Source organism: Moschus berezovskii, chromosome 20 (genome assembly GCF_049115385.1).
Source record: "Moschus berezovskii isolate FMDL1 chromosome 20, NW_MosBer_1.0, whole genome shotgun sequence".
NCBI classification, from domain to species: domain Eukaryota; kingdom Metazoa; phylum Chordata; class Mammalia; order Artiodactyla; family Moschidae; genus Moschus; species Moschus berezovskii.
The window spans coordinates 20,320,959-20,344,259 of NC_142479.1; the positions used below are offsets into that span (position 1 = coordinate 20,320,959).

Below are 23,301 nucleotides of genomic sequence, written 5' to 3' on the forward strand. Positions count from 1 at the left end.
TCAGCGGGTGAGACACCCATGCCGCCCCCCTGAGCTGGTTGACCCTCTCCCATGCTGGCTCAGGAGGAGGGGTGGGAAGAATGATGCCCTGAGCATTCCGTAGCAGCACATAGAGCCCAATGGACAGTGGCAAAGGAGCCCCTTCCTGGTACTCTAGGCTGGGTGATGGAGGTGCTGCAGGGTCTGGGGAGCCCCGAAAGTTGGTGAACCCATGTGCTGGTGAGAAGAATCGATGGACCACCGGCCTGGGTGCAGCATGGTTCCCGGTGCTCCTGCAGAGCTTAGAGCGCCACATCTGTACCACAGCCACCCCGCCACATGGGCAGGAAAGCGGAAGATTCTGGCTCAGTTTTACACGTTTGCTTTTATGAGAAAGCTGGGCTACAAAATGGTTCCATGACTTATCCAAGGTCACAACAGCTGGTTACCTGGTTAGCGAAGCTTTGGTCAAGGGTGGAGAACCCTGAACTTGAACCCAGGTCTTTGGCCTCCTTTAAGCAGCCCTGTGGAGGAACCGTGTTTGTTCATGAAGGACTCATCTGCCGCCTGGACACCCTGTGCCCGCAGGAAGATTCTAGGAAAGCCCCTCAGCCTCGGTTGCCAGCTCCTTGTCAGTACTTCATGATCCAACCTTTCAGATATAGATTTCACAACCAGACCCCAGGCACATCTGCCGTGGATTTAAATCAGCAGATATTTATTAAGTGTTTAACAGCAGTAATTATTATTATAGGTGACAGGCATCGTCCTGGGCCTTGATTCAAGGTGCTTTGAGCTGTCTCAGAAAACCCGGCTCAGAGCAGTTAAATATTATAGAGGATTTATTGGCCGACATCCTGGAAGATCCGTGGAAGAGTGAGCTTCATGTGTGAACTCTTCAAGGCTCATTCTCTGCAGTTGTCTAGTTTTACCCTCCCTCTCCTTTGGATACTGTCTTTTTGTTGGTTTTCTATGGTAGCCACAGTTTCCTGCTTCATAGTACCCTTCGGGTCTAGAAGAAGAGGGTGTCAAATGGTCCCGATTTCTAGCAAAAGTAGAACTTTGTGCTCTTTGGCTAAGACCTGGGTTACATGAACCAATCACTGAGAGTAGGATCCAACCCTCTGAAGAGCTCTGACACAGCACAAGAAGGATGGATCTCCACAGGGAAATCCGGGTGCTGACAAAAGGGGGCCCACGAGAATGATGCTGGAAAGACGAGCAGTGGATGCCCTTTGCAGTCCTGGAAGCTCCTAGATGAACACAGAGCACAGCCTCTGGCCCAGAGGCTCTTCCAGCCTAACCTGGAGACTAACGTGTGCTTATAAAACGATGCTTAAGCCCAGAAAAGAAGGCACACAGAGGAGGAAGTGATTAGCTTTGAGGGGAGGCAAGGGAGGTTTTACTGGGCAGTGAGTGTCCCTGCTTTCAAAGGACAAATAGGAGCTCCCCAGGGAGCCTGGGGAAGGCAGCTAACGCATAGCCACCAGAACAGCAGAGTGTTTCTGAAGTCCTGCAAACCCTTGGCTCTGGCTGGAAAGTGCTAACGAGCCCAGATTCACCTGGGTAACTGGGAGCCTCAGCATGGCCCAAAACCAAGAAGTGACATTAGATTTCTATGTTAGACAAGCCTGAGAGCAGGGTGGATTAGAGAGACGAGACAGAAAGCAAAAGGGCAAGTGACAAACCAGGAAATTGTAAACACTCCATAAACGTTCATATATAGGGCCCAATAAGAGATGCAGTGGGCCTTTCACTCTTACCATTAGCTGATTAACTCCAAGCTGAACATCATGCTGATTGGGGGACAGTGAGAGGCTGCCTAGTGGGAAGTAGGGGTATAGGTAGATTCAGGCTAGAGTCTGGGAGAGGGAGACCTTGAAAGCCAGACTGCTATAGTCATATTGGTGGGAGAGGAGTTCATGTTCTTTATGGCAGTGGAGCTCACTAAGGACAGAACCAACAAAAGGAGATCAACCTGGCAGTGGCCCCACGGAGCCCAGCCTAACGCCTGGTCCCTGCGGCTGTGCTTTGTGGCCTGGAGGAAGGGGAGGAGAGCAAGGCAGACCCTGCAGGGATTCTCCATGGCTTCTGCCAGCAAGTTCCTGTTCATCCCCTGCTTCCTGCTTCTGTGTCCTCGTGGCAGCCTCTGCCCCCAGCTTTTCTGCCAGCCCATTTCCCTCTGTCCTCATCTTTGCTCCCTCTGTTCAAATCTGCTTCAGAAAGCCACACCTGATTAACCTTCCCTGGGGTGCCCTCCTCAATGAAAGGCAGAATTTCGAGTCTTTAGAAGGTGTTTTGCATGTTGTCTCAGAGTGGTGCCTGCCTTCTCCTACCATATCAACCCTCCAAGGAGGCAGTCAGCCTCATCTTAGTGTAGATGAGTAATTACCATGCAATTAGAGAAAGCAGAAAACAAAGGGATCCTTTGTTCCTGGATGCTCATTAATAAATAAAAAGGTCTCCTTTTCCATCCTGGGATCCTGCACCACAGGATATGGGCAAATTATGCTTTTCAACAGCTGTGATTGGCTGTTGGATGAGAGAGCCATTCTAGACCTGTCAGGATGAGTGGAGCCACAACGCAGTCTGCTCTATGGCATGGACAGGAGAGTCATCTCAAAATTCAAACCCACCTGAGAGGTCTCTTAAGGGAAGGATATCTTGCAAGTGGTTGGTAGAACGCTAGAGACACTTCCCAGCCAATTTTAATAAAATACGGGTAATATGTTAATAATAACTCACGTTTATTATGAATTAGTCGTGTACGGTGCTAAGTCCACCTCCCTTATCCCATTTAATTCTCATAGGCATACGAAATGGGTGCTGTTATTCCCATTTCCATTCTTAAGATTTAAAAACTGTGTCTTAGCACCAGTGAGGTGGCAAAGACAGAATTTGAGCCTAGGTCTGTCCCATCAGACCTGTGCTTTGGACGAGTGTCAGCACCCGTGGTACCAGTCCTGCCATACATGCAAAGCACTGTGCCTTTGAAACATACAAAAACAGATCCCCACTGTTGCCCTCAAATCAATTCTCCATATCCCTAGGGGAAGAGGGAACCCGCAGTCATTTTCAGGGAGCATTATGTGTACTTTTTGCACCTGCCTCTGCCATTGCAAACTTAACATCATGGTTGTCTGGCTTTAGCTGACATTTCCGATCTGTCTTCTGGTCTCTGAATCTTTTCAGACCAAAGGTACACAAAGGAGGCCCAGAGGAGGCGTGGTACTGTAAGAATGAGCCAACCTAAAGATAATTATTTGAAAGGGGACTTTAGCTAAAGCAGAACTGAAGGAAGTTAGCCACTGCACGAAGGAAACTAGGCAGTGGAGCAGAGCTGGGCGTCTTTGGGCAAGACAGACGGCTCCGTAGGGATCAAGCAACATCCCTTCCTGCGAGCTGGGAAGACTGCATCTGGAAGGTCGCTGGGTAGACCAGCCCAGCCCTAAGGCTGGGAGGGGATTGGTTGTCCAGTTGCTGGGGCTTTGCCTTAAGCCAATGGCCGGGAGGGGCGGGGCCGGAGGCGGGATCTGCGGGCTCCTCGGCCAATCATCCTGCAGGGAGGCTGGACCCTCAGTACCATGGCAACAGCGAGCAGGGGCTCATTTGTTTTGTAGATGAGTAATTACTACGCAATTAGAGCTAAAAATAAAGGGGCCTTTTGTTCCTGGTTACTTATTAATATTAATAAAATGATCTGTCCAGGTCTGTGGTAAACAATTAATGCAAACCTGTGTGCCTGTGGAAGAGCCCACTGTGGGAGGCCAAGGCTGCAGAGCCCCACTCTCCTGTCTCCTTCTGAAAGTTATTTCTAACTGTAACCTGCAGAGGGTTGGCTTTCCTGGTCTTGAGGGGAAGAGGAGATGCTCAGCCTTACCAACACACGGGACCCAGGATGTCCCCGAGTCAGGACTGACCCAAACAGAAGAGTCTGGTAACGTCTACCCAGCCTCCAGAGAAAAGACCCACAAGCACAGCAGCAAAACCAGAGAACACGGACCTCTGTCAGAAGAAACCTCTCACCCAATTTTGCTGCCTATCCTTGGCCATGTCGTTTGACTTTTCTGGGTCTGGGTTGTTCAGCTCCAGGTACATAAGAGTTTCTAAACCTTCCATTGAGGTAGCCCCTGAGATTTCAGTGTCTCCCCTCCCACCTGGCTTAAAGAGAAACAAACGAGACTTGGGAATGGCTTGCTGGAAGGTTATGTGGTTGTTCAAGGGTTGACCCCACAGCTTCTGGCTTCCCATGTCTGGCCTTGGAGATGGAAAGAGCTCAAAGGCATGCATCTCCCTTATATACCTTCCCCTTCCTAGGGAACAGGTTGCCTTATGGATTAATCAGATAAGGATGATAAGAGGCTTAAAAAGAGTGGAGGAGGAGAAGCAGGGAAGACTTGGTTTGCATCCAGCTTCTGCCAATGACAAGCTGCTTGATTTAGGGGCAGAGGATTCCAGACTGTTGGGTTCTTGGGCACCCCTCGGCTCTATACCTCTGTATTGCTGCTGTTTCCTAAGCTCTGGATCCCTTATCATTGGGAACAAAAGGGGTAGCAGTGATAATACCTTCAAATCTGAGAGAAGCGACTGGAGAGAAAGCCAGGGGCTTGCAAGCGATGCATCAACTGGCAGGGAATAATTTGAAACATCAGTCATGCCTTTTTTTTTTTTTGTATGTACAAAGGCATTGAGAGGGATAGAAATGTTTCCAGAATTGTGTATTGTTATTTTTTTTAAACCTATAGTCAAGATTTTCATCTTTGGGTGTGGTTGATTAACCCTTTAGGGTGTGGCACTTTAGATGATATTAATTAATAAAGGTAGACCTATTAATAGCTACCATCGATGAGCTGTGAAACAGGGGTGAACACAGTGGTTCTTGAGCCTGGCTACATGTTAGAATCACCTGGGGAGTTTTTAAAATTCCTAGTGTTCAGGCCACACTGTGGATCCATCAAATCAGAATCTACAGGGGAATTGTGGGGGGAGGGGGGGGTGCCCCAGCAGTGCTTAAATCTCCCCAGGCAAGTCCAGTGTGTATCATGGACTCAGATACCACAAGGTTCTTCCAGACGTAGAGCCTCACACAATGTCTGTGATTCGTCATCAGAATCCCTACCTTCAGAAACAGATCAGCAGAGCCACAAGCCAGACAGTTCACCCCAGCCTCCTCTAAGGACAGAGATCATGAGCCTGCAGCCTTGGAGCTCAGGCCTCTCCTGCCCACCACTGGCCCTCCCAGCAGGGCCAGGAGATCCACGCCTCCCGGACAACCTGAAAGGGTCTACGTCCTCATAGATGGATTCTCCTGCCTCCCCTGAGAATAGGCCTGTCCTAGCTGAGATTGAGAGCGTGTACACGTGGAACCAGCGGCCCGGAGCAGCCATAAACAGGGAAGGAGCCACCCTCCTTGACTGTCTGATGAATGGGGGCCTTTTGGTAAGGTCGGAGTTTGTTTGTTATTAAAGACCTAATTAGAAACATGAGAGGGAGCTGAATGGCGCCGTGCTTGGCTAATTAGTGACATGTATGCGCCCGCTTTGAACTTCAAGGACACAGAGCTATTAGTGCTTACATCAAAAATGGATTAAACTCCAGTGCCTTTACAATCATTAAAGACGGGGTGTTCAAGTGGAAAGCCTTTTGTACAGGTCCTCAAGGGGTGCCCCTTGGGCATCCTCCCCACCCCATGCCTGGGTTTCTGGAACCACGAATAGTGAGTTTCCATGACATGGAATCAAGCAGTAAACACTGAAGGTACCCACGCCTGAGGGCTCCCCGAAGGATGGCCCTTACTAGACTGGAGTGGTCTTTGGGGACTAAGACCAACCCTCTGCTTGCACTTCTGGGGTGAATGGGAGGACTTCCTTTCTCTCTGACACATTCTGACCCCAGCTATACTGCATGCTGGCTTTGTGCCCAGTATTGTTCTGAGATGTGGTCCAAACCCATCACCAGGGAGCTCCCAGTTTGGAAAGGGCAGCAGGGCTTATGCCCTCGGGAACTGGCACTTCAGCACTGAAGGTTTGATTCATCATTCTTGGTTTTGCAACCTCCGCAAAGGAAAGAAAGATCCAAATAAATAGAAGAAACCTTTGCAAACCACGGTGCCAGGAAGGACAACTGGGCAGTGTGATTCAGTCTAAAAGCAGCTGGGAGTTGCCCCGAAGTCCAAGTGAGTCAGTCTGAGACACTGTGAGGCCCTGGACACATCCCTGCATGGCCCCAGCCCCAAGTTTCCTTGTCTGCGACCCCAGGGCAATAAAGCCCATCTTACAAGTTGTCAGGAGCGAGAACAGGACGGTGTTAAAATGCCTGCCAGTGCACCTGGAGGACTTCTCTGGTGGCTCAGATGGTGAAGAACCTGGCTACGATGAAGGAAACACAGCCCAGGCCCAGGCCCACTCAGTGCCACTCCGTCCCCAGAATTTACCCCTCCTAGGAGCAGATGGCAGTCAGCCACTAACCCCACGCCGCCTCCTTCCCAACCAGCCCAGCCTGGTCCATTGTAAGGAAGAGACATACCCAAGTCAAGGCAGAAAGAGAATGATGTTTTCTGTTGCGGTTGTCCAGCAACATAAAGTGCTGGCCATAAAGCCCTCCTTAGACGGGGTTCCGGGGGCTGTCTCCTTGCTGATCTGAGTGACAGTGTGAGTATCCAGGTTCACTGGGAACTCAGGATGTGAGGGTTTTGGAGCTGGCCAGCAATGAAGTTGTCTTTTTTGGGAATGTGATTTGACCTGAAGCTGCGACTTTCTACAAAACCATGAGTCCTGAGTCTTAGGTTCCACTGTCCATCCATTCCCTACTTAAGATACGCCAGCACTAACCAGCAGATATCTGTGCCCCACGCAGCGATCTGAAGCAGGCTAGGTGTTGAGTGAACAAGCAGAAACTGCAGTCTTCGAAGACCGGCATCCCGGAAGCCAATATTGGGAATGTTTGTGACACTGACTCCCTGTGAGCCCAGGGAGCGAGCTGACACTCTCCACATGTCCTGTGCAGTGTTTGCGAAGAGCCAGGCATCTCAGATGTGTCAGGACATGCTGATCGCACGCTGAGTTTGTCCTTCCCGGCAATATATCGGTTTGTATAGGGAGACAGGAAGAATGAAATACCATCACATAGCTCTCTCAATCCTCCCCTAGTTTTATTAAAGTGTGTCTTCTCCTTGCCTTCTGAAATAACTTGAATTTCAGCAGAGCTTAAAAAAAAAAAAGAAATGTCATATATAAAATTGATTGTCCCTGCATCTGGGTCCCTGCACCGATTTGATTTTCATTTAGTGTGTCACACAGTTTTCCCAGGTTAGAAGTAATTGCTGGCCCTCTCTGTCTACCTCTCCCACCTTCAGGCTAGGCTCTGGGAGGGGAGTTTGAGCCGAGATCCCTGGGACCCAGTGGCCGGGCAGAGCTGTGGTAGCTCAGAGCTGAGTGTTTCTCCTTCTGTTATCAGAAGCGGGTTTAGCTTTTCAGGACAGCCTTCCCCGGCTGACCACTGGCATTAATTTACTGTGGGCACGACTTGCAGAGGGCACAGTGAGACTGCAGATTGGGGTCCCCAACTCTGTTTACAGGGAAGCTTCAACTGACCAGCTGGCATTCCTGAGAGGCTGGCTGTTCAGAGTCAGGTCTCAGCTTCTGAGAGCCTCCTGGCGTTATGAAACCCAGCATCCACTGAGCCCCCCATGGTAAATGGGAATCAGCGGGTTGCTCTTGGCCTGGAGAACCCAGGGCCCCGTGAGAACCTGGAGCGCTCCCACCTTCTGCACACACACCCCTCCCGGAGGGTCCCTTGCTGACAAGAGACGCAGTCTCTGCCACTGTGGAGTTTTAATCCTGGCAGAGAGAAGAGTGGTAGTCGGAGGCGCAGTGACTCGTATCAGCCCGTCAACAGAGCCCCGCTGCTCATTGCTTTCTCAGTCCCTTTCTTAAATCCTCTAAAACAAACAGAACTCCCTACAATCTAGTGTGATACAGTAACATGAAGAATGCCACACGGGCTTATGCTCCAGGTCCTGCATTCTTCAGGAGCTTGGGGCTGGGAGCGGGCCTGTGACACCCACCAGCCCCGTCTCCCTGCCCTCGCACCTCATGCAGGCACAGTAAGGTCTGCTGGGCAGCAGGTTACCTTCTGAGTTGGGCTGGGCACGGGCAGGCCTGCCACTGCACCTGCCTTGTCCTGAGCAGCACACACTGTCCCAGCAATGTGCTGGGGGCCATGAGGCCCCCTCCAGAGATGGAACTTGGTGGCCACAGATAATTTGTCAAGCGGGAGACTGAAATAGTCCTGAGGGCTGGCTCTGCGTTTAGGTGAAAAGTGAGACCCACCAAACCAGGACCTGGGTCTGAGCCTGGGACTTGGTGGGCCCTGGCTTGTCTCAGATATAGCAACAGTTCTGTTAACAGTTCCTTTCTCTGAAGCAGTAATAATCCACCCTTCGGGCCTTAGAGCCAGAGATGCCCTCCCAGGGGTGCCCACCCGCCTCCGAGTCCTGGGCTCTAGCCTTCTGCCCTAGGTCCAGTGGCATCACGTTGGAAGCATACAGAAGTATCAGGGTTTCCAACCTTTCCTAGACCTGCAGTGTGGCTCTCCTGATCTCCTGTTCCTCACTGCCTTCTCTCACAACTTCCCCACCCTCAGCGACAAATTCCACTCTCAGCCCAGCTCCTGCTGACCTCAGTTGCGCAGAACCACATGCAGACTCATACCCACCAGAAGGAAAGGTTTGCCGTGAAGCCCCCAGATGCTCCCGAGCTTTGGGTCTTGCCCCTGCAGGTGAGGTCTGAGTCCGCAGGACAGACCTTGGAGAAGGACTCTGGGATGCCTTTCCTGGGCCAGCCATCCAGGTGTATTCCCTTGATGGGCAGGAAGTGCCTCCTTTTATCCAATGCAGAATGCCACCAACTGAAATTTAGATGTGTTTCCTCTTGCTGGCCTCAGTGAGAGGTAGTGTCCTTGCTTTCCTGCCCATCCCCCCCATTCCCCAGAGTCTTTTCGTCATGTCCAAGGTGATTACATGCAGGGTGGATGAAACAGATCCTTTTGTGAATCACTTCCTGATTTGTTTGGCCAGTGAACTGTGCTCTCCTATATCAGGTTTTCCTAAACCTGCATATGGTAACCTGCCTTGTTGGGCTCTGCATACACAACTGTTTCAAAAGCGGGTGTATTTGTTCTAAACATGATGAGTTACAGGCATTCCTCTTTTGCGTTTTCGCCTCAGCCCGCTGAGAGTCAGGCTGAGTAGGGCAGGACTCAACGTGTCATAGATGAGGACTCTGGTGGGTAAGGGGCGGACACCCACCCAGGCAGGTAGCTGGAGGTCAGGGCTGGGGTCACACTCAGGTCTTCTGACTCCAAGTCCAGCGCTCCCTTTCTCTGCACCGTAGCTGCCTCCCTGAGCATGCTGCTGCCTGGACCCAGAAAGCCCAGAGAATGCCTGGGGCACAGGGCGAGGGTGGAGAGGAGCCTGCCCCGGGTTAAACCACTGCCGCCGACGCTGCCCAGAGCGGTCTGTGGAGAAGTGACCTTGCTCCCCCACCACGAGTTCCCAAACTGCTGCTTGGTGCAGAGCTTTCCCAAGGCCACTTAACACTCACAGCTTCTGCTACAAAAATGCCAGGGTGTTTGCAAGACACTGTCCTCTTCTGGGATAGGAGTTATAACGTCCTTTATAAATCTCAGCACTATTTATTCAGCAGTGCCTACTGAGACCTCTTTCTCCCCGTGTCCACACGCACACAGACACACACACCCTAGCTGAGCAGCCTTGAGGGACATCCCATTCCCTCTTCCTGACCTGACCCTAGCCTTGGGAGCATTTCTGCCCCTCTACATGAGTCTGGAGGTGACCTGCAAGGAGACAGCCCGTTGAGAACTGATTCAGGGTAACTAGCACGGAAAGCACCCTCAGGTCAGGGGCTCAAGTCATGCTCCCACCACACCCCCTGCCTCTTCTCTCAAGGTCACAACCTGGAGAGGAGGGGCTCCTCCTTTACTGCGATGCCAGCCTGTGTGCAGGGTGGACGTGCCCAGAGAGGAAGATCACCGTGCCCCTCTTGCCTTCCCCCCATCAAACAGCGCGTGTTGGTGTCTGAAGCACCCCTCTCCTTTCCTTCTCAAGCTCCTGAGCAGGGTGGTGCCCTCCCAGAGATGCTTGGGTTCAGGACATAGGTTGGTTTGTTAACCCGCTTTCCGGAGCCTGGGTCCTCTGCCCACAGAGAAAGAGGGGATCATTTACCGAGGAGCCCAGAGACCCGGCTCCTTTCCGCCCTCAGCCCTTGAGGGTGCACGTTCCACTGTCCCAAAGCCCAGAGAAAAAGGACCAGCCCAGAACCAGGGGCTCCCGGCCTGCCTCCTGCATCCTAGGCAGGGAGCCGGCACCCCCACCCCACCCACCCACCCACACCCCCCCCTCCCCCCGTCTTTCAGCCCTCACTGGGGAGTGTCTGCAAGGTGACGGAGCTGGGGCTCAGGCGTGAAGAGTGCGAGTGTGTAATCGTGCGAGACTTAGGGTTTTAGAGCTGCATTATAGCATTGCCTTTTCCACGGTGATTCTGGTGTCATTGGGTGGAAGAGGACAGGATGGGGTGGGGCGATGTAGGCCCAACTGGGAGATTCCCTTCAGGCCAGCTCTCCAGCTGCGGGCCTCCTGGGCACACAGGATGGAGAGGCTAACAGGTGGGCCGAATACCACCAGCCCCCGTGTCTTCTGAGCCTCCAGAGGGGCGTGTTTCTAGACAGCATCCTTCCGTGAGCACACAACCTCCTCTCTCCCAGGCTCCTTCCGCTGGCTGGGTTAGTCTCTGGGTGGCCCTCGCCCTGCTGGGAGGAGCCGAGATGGAAACCTCTCTCCTCCTTGGCTTCTAGATGGGCATGCCCACCCCGGATCCTCATCTAGCCAGAGGAGAAAGAGGTCAGAAAGCCTTTGCCTTCCCCCCTGGCCCCACCTCCCACCCGCTACCCTGAAACAGAGCCGGCTAGTTACTCTCTTGGTTCCTTGGTACAGGAGCAGGGTCAGCTGCCTGGGTGAACCGGGAGTCAATGTCTGAGCTCTCTCAGCTTTCCCTGACCTGGAAAAAGAAAGTATGTGAGCCCAAGATAATGCTGTCTGTTGACTATCTCAGCTTGATCCATGCCTCCGTGAGTGAGAAGGGCCATCTGCAAGTTTAATCTCCTGTATTCAAAAATCCCATCCCCTCTGTCTGCCAGTGCATCCCAAATCAGCCATTCACTTGCTCTGAGCCTCTGGGATTTCTTTTTTTCTTCTTCTTTAACTTGTGCTTTCCATCAACCAGTTTCTTCCTTTCTTGGCACAGCTTCCTAGGGGCCTGACCTTGAAGCCTCCTGCCCCAGATGGCCTTCCCAGGAAGCAGCTTGCCTTTTCTCTGCTGAGTTGGGAGCCCGGCCCTGCTTGGCTTGTTCTCCTTTGCATCTTTGCATCCCGTCTCAGTCTCCCACCAGCCTAGCTGGGGTGCATCGTTGGTCTTTTCCCATCTTGGCGACTAGTCGGTAGCAATCAATCCAGGTTTGGCTCTTCAAGCCCCCGTCACCCCCCATCACCACGCACACACCCAGAGGTGAGGAGTTCCAGCCACAGGTGCCCAGGGAAAGGTCATGGTCCAGAGAAGATTTGCAGATGTTTTCCCTGCTGCCCCTGAGGGCAGGTGGGCCCAGGGCAGAGGGAGATGCTGAGGGAGGCAGGAGGGAGAAGCCTGTCATGAGGAGCAACCCTGGGATTCATGGAAGGGTGTGGAACCCATATTGTCTGGTTCTTCAAGATGGATGAATTTTAGTCCAGAACAGGCCAGTCCCAGATTCACCTTGAACTTCAAAAGTCAATGAGAAATTCCTTTTATAGTATAAAACAAGTTGTTGTTTTTTTTTCTATTATGGAAAATAAAAGATTTAAGCTACTAAAGGGAAATGAAGAAGACACACAGTTAACCTTGTTGACAAGCTGTGGTCCTTGCTGGGGCAGGAACGATGGACCTTGGGAGAGTAAAGGAGGGGCCTGGGGCAGCGTCTCCTCACCCTGCCCCCTCCCCACCACACTCCCCGAGGAACATGTGAGTGTGAAGTCTCGTCTCCTTGTAGCAAAGGTCCAGTCCTCGCTCTTCTTTCCGTCTGGAGTCTATCTGAAGATAACCAATAGAACGCAGGCTTTTCGGTCAGATACGCTTTAGTGATAAATTGGTCCAGTCAGTATGCTCTGAATTCATACTTCTTTGTCTTTTTTTTTTTTTTTAAACAAAAGGAAAAATAAAGTTTAAATCCCCCCTTTCCTTCTACTGCAGGAGGTGAGTGTGTGGGTGTCCTGTAGCGTCATTTTCACCAGCTTTGGCCCAGAGCCTCCAGATTCTCCATCCCCACCCCATCCCTCCCTCCATCCCTTGCTCTCCACCCCAAAAGGGAACCCTCTGCCACCATCATTACGGTTATGTTAAGATGCCCAAATCTTCCATGACATATCCCATCCTCCGACCACGTTCAGTATTGACGACTTTCATTCAGGGATATAAAAGGGAGGGGTGGGAAGGGAGGGGGTAGCCAGTGGGCGGGGGGAAGAGCCGAAGATCTTTTTTGTCTTTTGTTGTTGTTGTTTAAAACAAATTTGTCATTTAATGGATCCAAAAACAAGAAAAAAAAGTGAAACCAAAAATTTTCCCTCCCCAAAGATTTTTTTTTTCCTGGACACAAATTGCTTTGTTTCCTGTCACGTTTTAATATCAATATTAACACAATGTGTAGTCTAAAACTAGTTCCTTTGTAGTTTGCATGGGATGTGAATGCTGTCTCAACGTGCCCAGATCTAGACAAGACTGCATGAGCATCAATTCAGATGTGGAAAAAAAAAAAAAAACCAACTCTCTCTCTCTCTCCCATATATCTATTTCTATTGTGATAATTTGGTGGGCAGTGAAGCACCCTGGTTGGTTGCCATACTGTGTTGAATGGTTGTTTTTTTTATTCTATCTCTTTTTGGAGCTCCGAGCTTCTTAGTAGTAGCCTGGGCTGAGTATTCTTGAGTCCCTGCTGATGTCTTCGCATGGCCTTGGTTGAGTGTTAGAAGTCGGGCCTCAGCTGTTCCTCCCGAGTGTCTGGCTTGTGGTGACCGGTGCATGCCTGGCTTCCGGCCTCATACCCAGCTCTATTCTCTGCACACCAGTCCTGAATAGCTACAGTGCTCAACCGAATTTTGGCGGGCCCGCTTCCCCGGCAGGCTCCAACCCGGCGCGGCCCGGAGGCTTCCCGGGGGCCAACAGCCCAGGACCCGTCGCCGACCTCTACGGCCCTGCCAGCCAGGACTCCGGAGTGGGGAATTACATAAGCGCCGCCAGCCCTCAGCCGGGCTCGGGCTTCGGCCACGGCATCGCTGTAAGTACCTCCCTGCCCCTGCCCTCCTGCCTGTCTCCTGCGGCCCACGAGGGGGTGGTGTGCCAGGGAAGCCCAGAGCCGGCAGGCCAGGAGCAGGCATCGGGTCCCCTGCCACACCCATGTCCACCACCCCCGGCTGCAGCTTTTCCAGTTAGACGAGCCTCCGTGCGCAGGCCACAGGTGTAGTGGAGGGAGTGGGCAGGTCACTACTCCTGGGTCACGTTCAGCCCACTCAACCCTGAACCGCATGTACAACCCATTGCATCCCCGGCTGCAAAATGAAAAGAAGTGTTCCTCCCTCAAAAGCTGGTGTGTGATACTTTAAGGAAGCAGGCTGAGGCAGCTGCTGGCTAATAGCAGACCCCGGGGCTAGCCCCTCTGCTTGATGTCGGCCTCCTGGAGATTCAGGGGGGCTGGGACCTTGGAGCTAGCTCCCCGTCCCCGAAGGGTGACAGCCTGAGTCAGTAGAGTCCTGCCTGGGGTCCTGGGACATAGTGTGGGGTGCAAGTCCCGTCCCAGGAGGTTTCCTTCACTCATAGGTTCCAAGTAAGTTCCCCTTTGCATTCTTTAGCTCCGCCCGCCCCCGAAGGCCAGGTGCATTTGACATCTGTAATGCTCTGTGGTTCTATAATCTGACTAATCCAGGCAATGGAAATTTGCTTAACAGATTTGCATGCTGTTTTCAGATTGTATTGTTCTTCCCCCTCGCGGTGTGTGTGAGCATGAATGTGCCTGAGCCCACTTGCTCGCTGTCCCTTCCATTGGGGAAACCGAAAATCGGCCAACTGCGCCATCTTGGAGACAGTTTGATTTTGAGCTAAGAGGGAAGTGTCTGCTGTCCCAGTTCACATCCCTGTGGGAGAACCCTGCCTACCGGGCTGTGCTGGGGAGAACAAAGCAAGTGCAGACGATCAGGGCTCCGGGGCAGCCAGTCTCTGCCCCTGGCATTGAAAGGTCGTCCCCACAACCCACACACATGCGTGCACACACCATCTCACACATTCACACACATACACCACACACACACACACACACACACGCTTTGCCTGGCCTGTGCAGTCTGGGCCCTTGTTGAATCCCACTCCAGAACCAATATCACTTAGGCAGTAGTTTGGTGAGTTGCAGCCCCTCGGATCAGCTGTAACACCTAATCCAGAGCAGTAACTAGTCAACCTAGAGCCGCATCCGTTTCAGGGATCGTCTGTCGCTACGTCTGACACGGTCAGCACCCAGAAACACTGACCCTATCTGTTCATGAAAACCTGGGTCTCTGACCTGTGTACTGTGATGGTTTCTGAAATAAGCAACGTCGAGTCACGTTCGGTCTGCACGGGGCTGGCCTTCTCCCCAGCTGGAGCCGTTGGGGGCTGTCTGGGGCTCAGTGCAACAGTGCCCACCGTTGGTGGCACAAACTCCCCTCTCCTCTCATCCACCCACCCCTGGGAATCTGGCTCTCAGTTTTCCTCTGGGTGAGCAGACAGGCCAGGGTGGGGAGTCAGGGCTTGGGAGGATGTCATCCTAGCCCCTCAAGGCACAGTGTCTCAGAATTACATATTCATGCTGGCAACCACAGTCTAGTCCTAGCAATAATTTCCTTTCCCAGAATATGACAGTCTGTTCCCATGTATAGTGTGCTGATGACCTTAACAATTGTGCAATTTTAGGGACCTTTGATTGCAACGGCCTTTACAAATGGATACCACTGAGCAGGTGCTTCCGTTGCCACCCCACTCCGAGGTATTGCCTTTTCTGCCACGTGTCTCGCCCGCCAGGCGTGTCCGTACATGTATGCACACTGGGCATGCAAGTACGCACGGGCCCTGGTCCCATCGCGTCATCGTCTCTCCCTCCTCTTTCTCCACCCCTTTCCGGGGCGGGTGGGGGCAACAAGATCCAGCCTTCTAATGTCTCATCCCTCCTCTGGCTTAAATCATGACCCCCATTTTTCTTCCACTGTCTTTTTTTTTTCTCTTTGATTCTTTCGATCCTTTTTCTCTATCTTTCCCACCTCTCATCTTTCTCTGTCTTGAAATACAATCAAAAGTGTGGGAAACTGGAAGGAGATGCTGTGCTGTGCCCGTCCCAGGGGGACAGAAGCACAGAGACGCCGGACTTCTGCCAGACTTGGGGGCGGAGAGTTCTAAGGGTTGCCGGGCCCTCTCAGCTCCCCAGAGCTTGCTGGGCTCGGCCACTGGAGTTCATGCAGTGAGACAGCCAGACTCCATCTTTCAGTGAAAAGAAAACATTTTTGCCAGTAACTACTGAGTAATTATCCAGATTACCGCACGAAAAGCAAATTAAATTAACGACATCACCTGCGTTACATGGATTTGGATCCCTGCCAGTTTCCTAACCTTTTAAACTGAGCTCAAGTTAATTAAACATTTTTTAAATCACTTTGATGGGGATATGGAAGGGGTGGAGTGGAAGAGAGGGGAGGTTGGGGCAGTCAGTGAGGGAGCGTCTTGCCATACTGTCATTGAAGACAGTTATCCCTCATTCTCCGGAACAGCAGCAGGAAGGGGGAGGGCGTTCTCTCGTGGAAGCTCACCGTGACCCGTGTGAGCGAGCTGGTTTTGGGTCTTGAGACAAGAGTCTGTTTCTTCGGAAGAGATAGTGCCACAGCTGAGGCCTGGGAGTGGATCCTGCTTGCAAAATCCCAGCTGGGACATGAGTACCTGTCTCTCTGGAAGAAGCAAGGCTGAGGTGGATTTGCTACCTTGGTTTGTAGTCAGCAGGACTCCCGTCTTGTCGAGGGTTTCTCCATGCCCCTGAGCCAGCCAGGACCCGGTAGAGTGGGCCCATCGGGGGGACCAGGTGGAGCCAAGCTCCGTACATCTCTTGGATTTCTCTAATAGCGCTCTAAGGAATCACCTCGACTAACGCAACTGCCTCTCTTAACCCAATAAACCCTGTGTGTGAGTTCTCTTCACCCCTCGCCTCCACTTCCCTTCCAGCACTGACCCAGCCATTGCTGGCCTGCCGGAGCCAGAGGCTGCTAACAGTGTGAAGGAGAGCTACTCACGACTAATTCAGCTGGGTTTAGGGTCCCAGCAAAGCGAGGCTCCTCTGAGAGCAAGGCCGGCTGATGGACCCAAGAACGTGGAGGGCTGAAGCTGGCTCCACCCTTGTGGAGTCAGATGACACGGGGGTCAGACAGCTGCCAGTGCCTCTTCCCTCCCCGCTGGAAACTGCAGGCGGTGCAGGGCTCCCTGCCGCCTCCGCCCCCACCCTCCTCCGCAGAGCTTCCCTGCGGATGGAGGGAGGTGAGGTTGCTTGCAGCCCAGCCTCCCGCATCCAGCTTTAGGACTCGGAAGGCTGGAACAGACTAGAGAATGGAGCTAACCACTCGTCCCCTCCAAAATGATTAAGTGGGCCAGTTGAGTCACATGGCTGCCCCAAAACACACACACACAGCCTGTGCCCAGCAGGGATGACCCTCAGCCCTTTAGCACCGTCCATGAAAGGAGGGGCCCCGGCTCCCAGCCAGTTCAGGGAGAATCAATCAGCAAGTCTGTGAATCCCGGGCCTGTTCTCATTTCCTAGGACCAAAGCTGATTGTTATTTGTTGTGCATGTTTTTACAAACGTCCTGACCTTGAGTCTTTTTTTAATGTCATATGATTTTTTTAAGTACAAATTTGCAGTTTTAGTTATGGACAGTCCTTGATGGGTATCTCCTAAAGACAGACACTTTTAAACATTTAGCTTTGAAAACAGACTCTTAACCAGAAAAGGCAGCGCTAGTCACGCTGCAGTTCACCGTTCCAGCTGCAAACGCAGCGTGACCACATCTGCTGACCCCATTTTCCACCATTGCCTCAAGAACTCTCCTACAGTGTATTGAATCAGCAAATTAGCAAGCCAGCAAAATGAGCTACAGAGCTGCCCTCTTTCTCCCCAGCATCAAGCTTGGCTCAGGCTGTGACCCCAGTCAGCTGCTGGCCTGGCCACTTTCAAACATCCTCAGTAGCCCGACGTAGTCATCCTTTGAAAATGCTAGTTAGAAAGTTGAGAGTGACCAGTGTGCCTGCCTGACATCTCTTCTTTCTCCTCCCATCCCCTTTACGCTCTCTTCCGGACATCCTCGACCTCCTGTGCCCTGCAGAGCATACCTGGATGTCCAGGCAAGACTGGGCGAAGTTTCTGAGTGGCCCTTTGTTTAGGTGATGTCATCAGACCTGTTCCCCCACCAGCCTCAGTCCCCATCCCAACCAGAGATGGCTCACTTCGGATCGAGGGTTGACTGCATCTCATCATCTCACGAATCTGCTGTAATATAAGACAACAGCTTTTAAATGTGTATATATATCCCATGATTTTGGTTTTGTTTTGTTTTTGTTTTTCTTGATGGTTTCCCTCCCTCTTCTCTCTTCCCCCTTCTCCTTTTGAATCTCTTTGAATCACATTTGGTAGTGATTTTGACTTAGTCCAGTAGTCATATAGCTTTAATATCTAGTTAAAAGCTAACCATAGTATAATTGTTATATTAAGGTATTATTTTTTTCTTAAAACAATTTTTTTTTTTTGCTTGTTTAATTCTGTTCTCACTTTTCAAGGATGCTGAGATGGTAATATTACTCTGAATATTTTGGTATCAATTCTGAGACTGTATGAATTTTCAGGTGGAATTTGAGCACACACAGAAGCGAGGTTGTGAAGTGCCGAGCGGGAGGTGGGCATCAACTTTCTACTCTGCATTGTATAAGAAGTGAGATGTAGCAGGCTAATGAACAGACTCTATAGCGGTTCTTTTTTGTGGCGTCTCTTTGTTAACCTAAGTATATCTATTTTCGGCAATAAGGTAAGGACGACAGTGTTTTGCGTGTCCTCCTTTTCTATAAGTGCTTTTTTTCTGTTGAAAGAGGTGATATTATAAGGTTTTTTGCAATTGTGAATTCTAAAAAAGAAATGTTGTAAATACAATTCCATTAACTACATAGAAACTATTAAGAAAGAGAGAATCAAAAATATTTTTGTGAGGGAGTCGGTCCCAGGCAGTTTGATGCTCTGTGGGTGGCGGAGGGGAGGACCGGTAACCGAGGTGGTGACCGAGGCGGATGAACACCCAGCTGCCAGGCCGACCCCGGGGCAGGTTAGAACACTGGTTAGCTCCTCTTGTCTGTGTGATAGGCCTAAGAACTGTATTAGTGTCATACCAGCATATTAACCTCTCGTCTGTGCACAGCTTCCAACGTTACCGTCTAGTTAGATTTTTATTTAAAATATGAAAAACTGCTTTTCCCAAGACGTTTTTTAAAAACAAAGCTACAATTTTAATATTTAACATATTTAATGTTTCAAAGCACACCTGGTTTGGCTTGGGTGGGGAGGGGTGGGGGGACATTCTTTTTCAGTCTTAATTTTTAAATATTTGATCATTTTCTATTGTCCAATCATTTCAGCACCTCCAAAGGTCCCTAGGACACTTTGCCTCTCTTCTCCCCCATCCCCCCAGCCGCCCCCCAGCTCCAGGGACCCATGGGCCAGGAGTGGATAAGCCTGCATTAATGAAATCTTTTCTCCATTCACTTTCTATTTACCAATTAGGAAAGCAACCTTTTGGTTTATATTTTTTTTTTAATACCTCAGTGCTGCAAGTATCACCAGAGAGGCTATGAAAGAATTTTTTTTTAATTTATTGTAGATGTAAACAGAATTTTAAAAAATAAAAAGTATAAACATCGCTGCACTGTGACTGGTGGGAAGAACTGACCGTTTCCTGTTTGCACATGTTTAACATTTGGCTGTTATAATATATGGTCCTCAGTTGGGGAAAGATACTTATGATGAAGGATATTTTTTAATTTAACTTTTTTTTAATATTGGTAATAGGTCGGCAACAGCAACTATAGAAGTACAACTCAATAGATGGCATTAAAACATATTGTAGTGTGGATATATATTTTTTCTTTTTTAAAATGTGATATTGACGTTTTATTAATATTTTTTAAATTGTTACGTTTATAAATTTGGTACTTAAGGCACAGCCAGTATGAGACACTGAATGGGACATTTATTATAAGGAGCTGCTGCACTCCTATTTTTATAAATTTTACTAACAAAGTAGACTAATGTAGACATTCACAGACACGGTAGCGTAAAAGCATCTTCAAGCAAAAGGCTCCAAAACGCTAACTCAGAAAGAAAGAAAAAAAAGCCTTTTTCAATTCTAATTAGACAGCAACATCTTTCTTTTTTTTTTTTAAATCATGTTCTTTGTTTTTTTCAATAAAATGTTAGGTTGTTTGGTGAAGGTTTTTTTTTTGTTTGTTTTTCTTTCTTTCTAAACTTTTTTATTTCCAAACAACCAGGTTAAGTAAAATGCTGGGCGCTCTTAAAATATCAAAACTTGTTCAAGTAATAAAATAACAAAATAGAAGTTTTATTAAAAGAAAAAAAAAGACAATAAATTCCCAGAAATTCAGTGTCTAGACTAGGGAGTTTAATTACTGTTCTGTCCATGTTGGTGATGTACTGTACGACCCTTTCTCTGCACCCCCCATCACCTCACAGAAGACTCTTTGTTGATCATCGTCTGTCAATACTGTATAAAATGGCTCTATTGTAAGCGTGCTGTCCTGGTACTAGTGTAGTGACTTTTTTTTCTCCTCTTTCTTCTAGTACATATTGATAGGTATAACGTAATTAAGGTTTAAAAAAATTAGACATAGTTATTCAGATTTAGGACCAGTAAGGATAGAACTTTCTCTTATTTATGAAAAAAAAATTGCTAATAATTTTGGGGCAGTTTTTTCCTTTCTTTTTTTTTTTTTTTCCAATTTCAAGTTTTCATTTTATTTTTGCTGATCTGATGTGGTTTCAACTAACCCAAGGTCTCACGATGTTCAGATGCCGGTAGACTCTACGGCGTTTTGTAGATTCCCACCCCACCCCACCCCCAGCTGTGAAGGGGTGTGCCATACTACCTTAAATGCTAATGCTAGATATGCAAAACTGGATTTTTTTAATTTATTTTTTAAAAGAGGGAGGCATGGTATATTAAAATGATTTTACTAAGAGAAAAAAATATTTTTTTAAGAATGCTCAGAAGAAATTGATAATCTGTGTGAATATGTTTTAGATGTTTATAATACCTTTTGAAGAGACCCAGTAGCCCATAGCACAAATCTCGTGGAAATCTGATATGTTTTAATGTGGCTACCTAGGTTAAGGTTCACGTTAGTCCCCACTCATCTAGAAGTCCATTTTGAAAGGTTTTTGTAAATTATTTTAGCACTGATGTTCAGCCTCGTCTTTGTGTCAGTTGAGCTCAATGGCGAACATGGGAACCACCTTCCGCCTTCCCTGGGGGGAAACCCTCTTGGCTGATGGCTTTTCCCCGGAATCATAAAGCAGCCACCGGGTGACTTTCTGGCTTCTAGATCCATCTGCCTGGGGCCCCCAAACTCTTCTCCTCCCACTCGGAGGAGAGCAGGCACATCAGCTCCTGGACCGATTCCTGGTTCTCCCTGGACACGGAGCTGATGGAGATGACCGAGTTCTGGGCCTCTTCCCCAGGAGCTTGCACACCTGGCCTGTGGCCTTCCCCACACCCACGGGGAAAACCAGACAGCCTCACTCTATCCCAGTCGCTCATGGGCTTGATTCAAGCGAAGTCCCAACAGGCCTTTGCGTTTCTCTCCTTCATAACCTTCATCTTAATTTGAACTCGTAGCTTGGACTTTAAGGTAGCATGGCTCTGTTGCTGTCAATTTAATGTTTCACTGCACAGCAATTCACAGCCAGTGAATGTTACACACATCTTGCTAGACTAGTATAAAAATCATTGGGTAATTGTTGGTTCTAATGACCTGAAAGGTGTTCAGTTTTTGTTTTCAATTTTGTTTTGGTTTTGTTTCTTGGGTTTTTTTTTTTTGTTTGTTTTTTCTTTTCTTTTTGGTTATTTTTCATTTGGGGATTTTGGAAGAAAAAACATTTTTTTTTTGTTCCAAATATAGAAAAACAAAACCTATTTTGATCTTTAGTGCAAACGAGGGCTAGGGACTTAGCCACCACCACCCACCCACACTGCTTCATTCTGCCATTCACTGCAGCATAATCAAGAATAAAGCAATATAGTTTACTACATTTTTTTTATTGAAGGTCAGCCATGCTTTCTGTATTATATTGCATATGAAATTGTTTACAAAAGAAACACTAACTCATACTTCTCTCTATCGGTTGGGAGTGGCTCACAGGGACAGAGGGAGGCTGGGGGCTTGGGTGGGGAGGGAAGAATGTTTTTCTTTCTTGAATGTGCTTCACAAGCCAGGCTATCTTCTAAGGAAGGCTGAAGCAGGGTGGGGGGTTGAGGGCAGGGGGCAGAGGGACAGATGCAGGCAAGCACATGGAAGAGAGACACTGGCGGGCTCCCCCAACCCCTCTCCACCCGGCCCCCCACTCCAAACAAAAAGCAGACGTCAGCTCAGCCCAGTCCTGAGCATAGACACTACACAAGGAGACGCTGTACGTTAAGCAATACTTTAATACTGTAATGTGTGTTTTCTTTCTTTTTTTTTTTAACCAAAAAAAAAAAAGTAAGTAAACTAAAACAAAAATATATACATAAAAACCCACCCCTCTGGGGAAGCAACCTGAATCCAAACACTTGGCTATCAAATAATCAGAATGTATTGTCTCAGATAGGAGTTTGTTTCTAGGAGGCAGGGGCACGTGGGGGGCGGGGGATGGAGACTGAGAGACAAAAGTTTCCAGAGCCTTCCAGAAGGCTCTCTGCTACTGTATTCTGTACATACTGTACCATCCTGTGTGGAATCTGTGAGTGTCCTTTGCGTAGCGTGGGCTAGCCAATCTGCTGTTCATGGTGTATTGTAAACTCGGAATTCCATATGTAATAGGATGCAAGTCTAAGCGTTTCGTGTGGACATCAATGTATCTAAATAAAACTTTCCCCAGCACTGTGGCTGACCTCACCCTTACTTTTATACTTTAGTATGAAACTGATGACAACTTTGGTAGTGAGTATTTTTTTTATATATATACATATATATGTATCTATATATATATCTCTCTCAAGCATCTTTCAGGTCTTTGTGTGTGGCTTTCTTAAAGCCCTGTTGTAAAAAATGACTATGTGGATGGCAGTCTCTCACATCACAGATGTGGAAAGTATAATTTTATATTTGTATTTTCAAATAAATAAGTTTGTGAAAGGTTTCCATCCTCTACTGTGGTCCAGAAATCAATGTGTTTGTCTGACAAAAATAAAATAAACTGTTTTGAACAGAGTTGTTTGATGTTCTTTCACGTATGGACGGGAAGATCCTCTGAAGTAGGAAATGGCAACCCATTCCAGTATTCTGGCCTGGAAAAATTCCATAGACAGAGGAGCCTGGTGGGCTCCAGTCCACAGGGCCACAAAGAGTTGGACATTATTGAGTAACTGAACAATACAAATACAATACACGTGTGGAGGCAGGCTCAGTGGGGGAGGGGAGCTGTTGATTGGGGAGGGGAGTGTGTCACTGGTCACACCTGCCTCCTGTCACCCTGATCTTAGATGGCCTCAGCCTCCAACTGCTTGAAGCAAGGCTTCGATTCCCAGCCAGAGATTGAGGCCAGGTCATGGTGGTGAAAGCACTGGATCCTATCCACTAGACCCCAGTGGTCAGTGACATGGGCCCTGGCCCTTTGGCTTTGCAGAAAAGGATTTCCACAAAGATGGAAGGTAGTGGAGCAAGTGTAGTATTTATTAAGAGGGGAAACAGCACAGTACGTTTGGGTAGACACGCGAGCGGACTCCGGGAGAGTGAGTCTCTGAGTCACATCCCCATGGCAGTTTGAATTGTTGCAGGAAGGGGGACCCCTTCAGGGCCAGAACCTGGGCTCTTATCTAGCACTCGGAAATGAATTGTCCAAGGAGACACATGTGCTGACAAGGCAAGAGATTTTATTGGGAAAGGGCACTCGGGTGGAGAGC

The 23,301-nt window shown here is 49.2% G+C and overlaps 1 protein-coding gene across 7 annotated transcripts in view; it reads left to right on the top strand.

The window, feature by feature from the left end:
* Window positions 1-22,614, top strand: part of MSI2 (musashi RNA binding protein 2) — a 402,467-nt gene extending 379,853 nt beyond the window's left edge. Inside the window, exons 13-15 of one of the 7 annotated variants that reach the window (XM_055399098.2) lie at window positions 13,151-13,359; window positions 15,024-15,096; window positions 17,467-22,614. In XM_055399098.2, coding sequence (XP_055255073.1) covers window positions 13,151-13,359; window positions 15,024-15,065 — 251 coding nt within the window. In that variant the 3' untranslated portion in view covers window positions 15,066-15,096; window positions 17,467-22,614. The remainder of the gene's footprint in view (window positions 1-13,150; window positions 13,360-15,023; window positions 15,097-17,466) is intronic. The other 6 variants (XM_055399114.2, XM_055399122.2, XM_055399149.2 and 3 more) reach the window with 6 other exon arrangements.
* The last annotated feature ends 687 nt before the right edge of the window (window positions 22,615-23,301 follow it).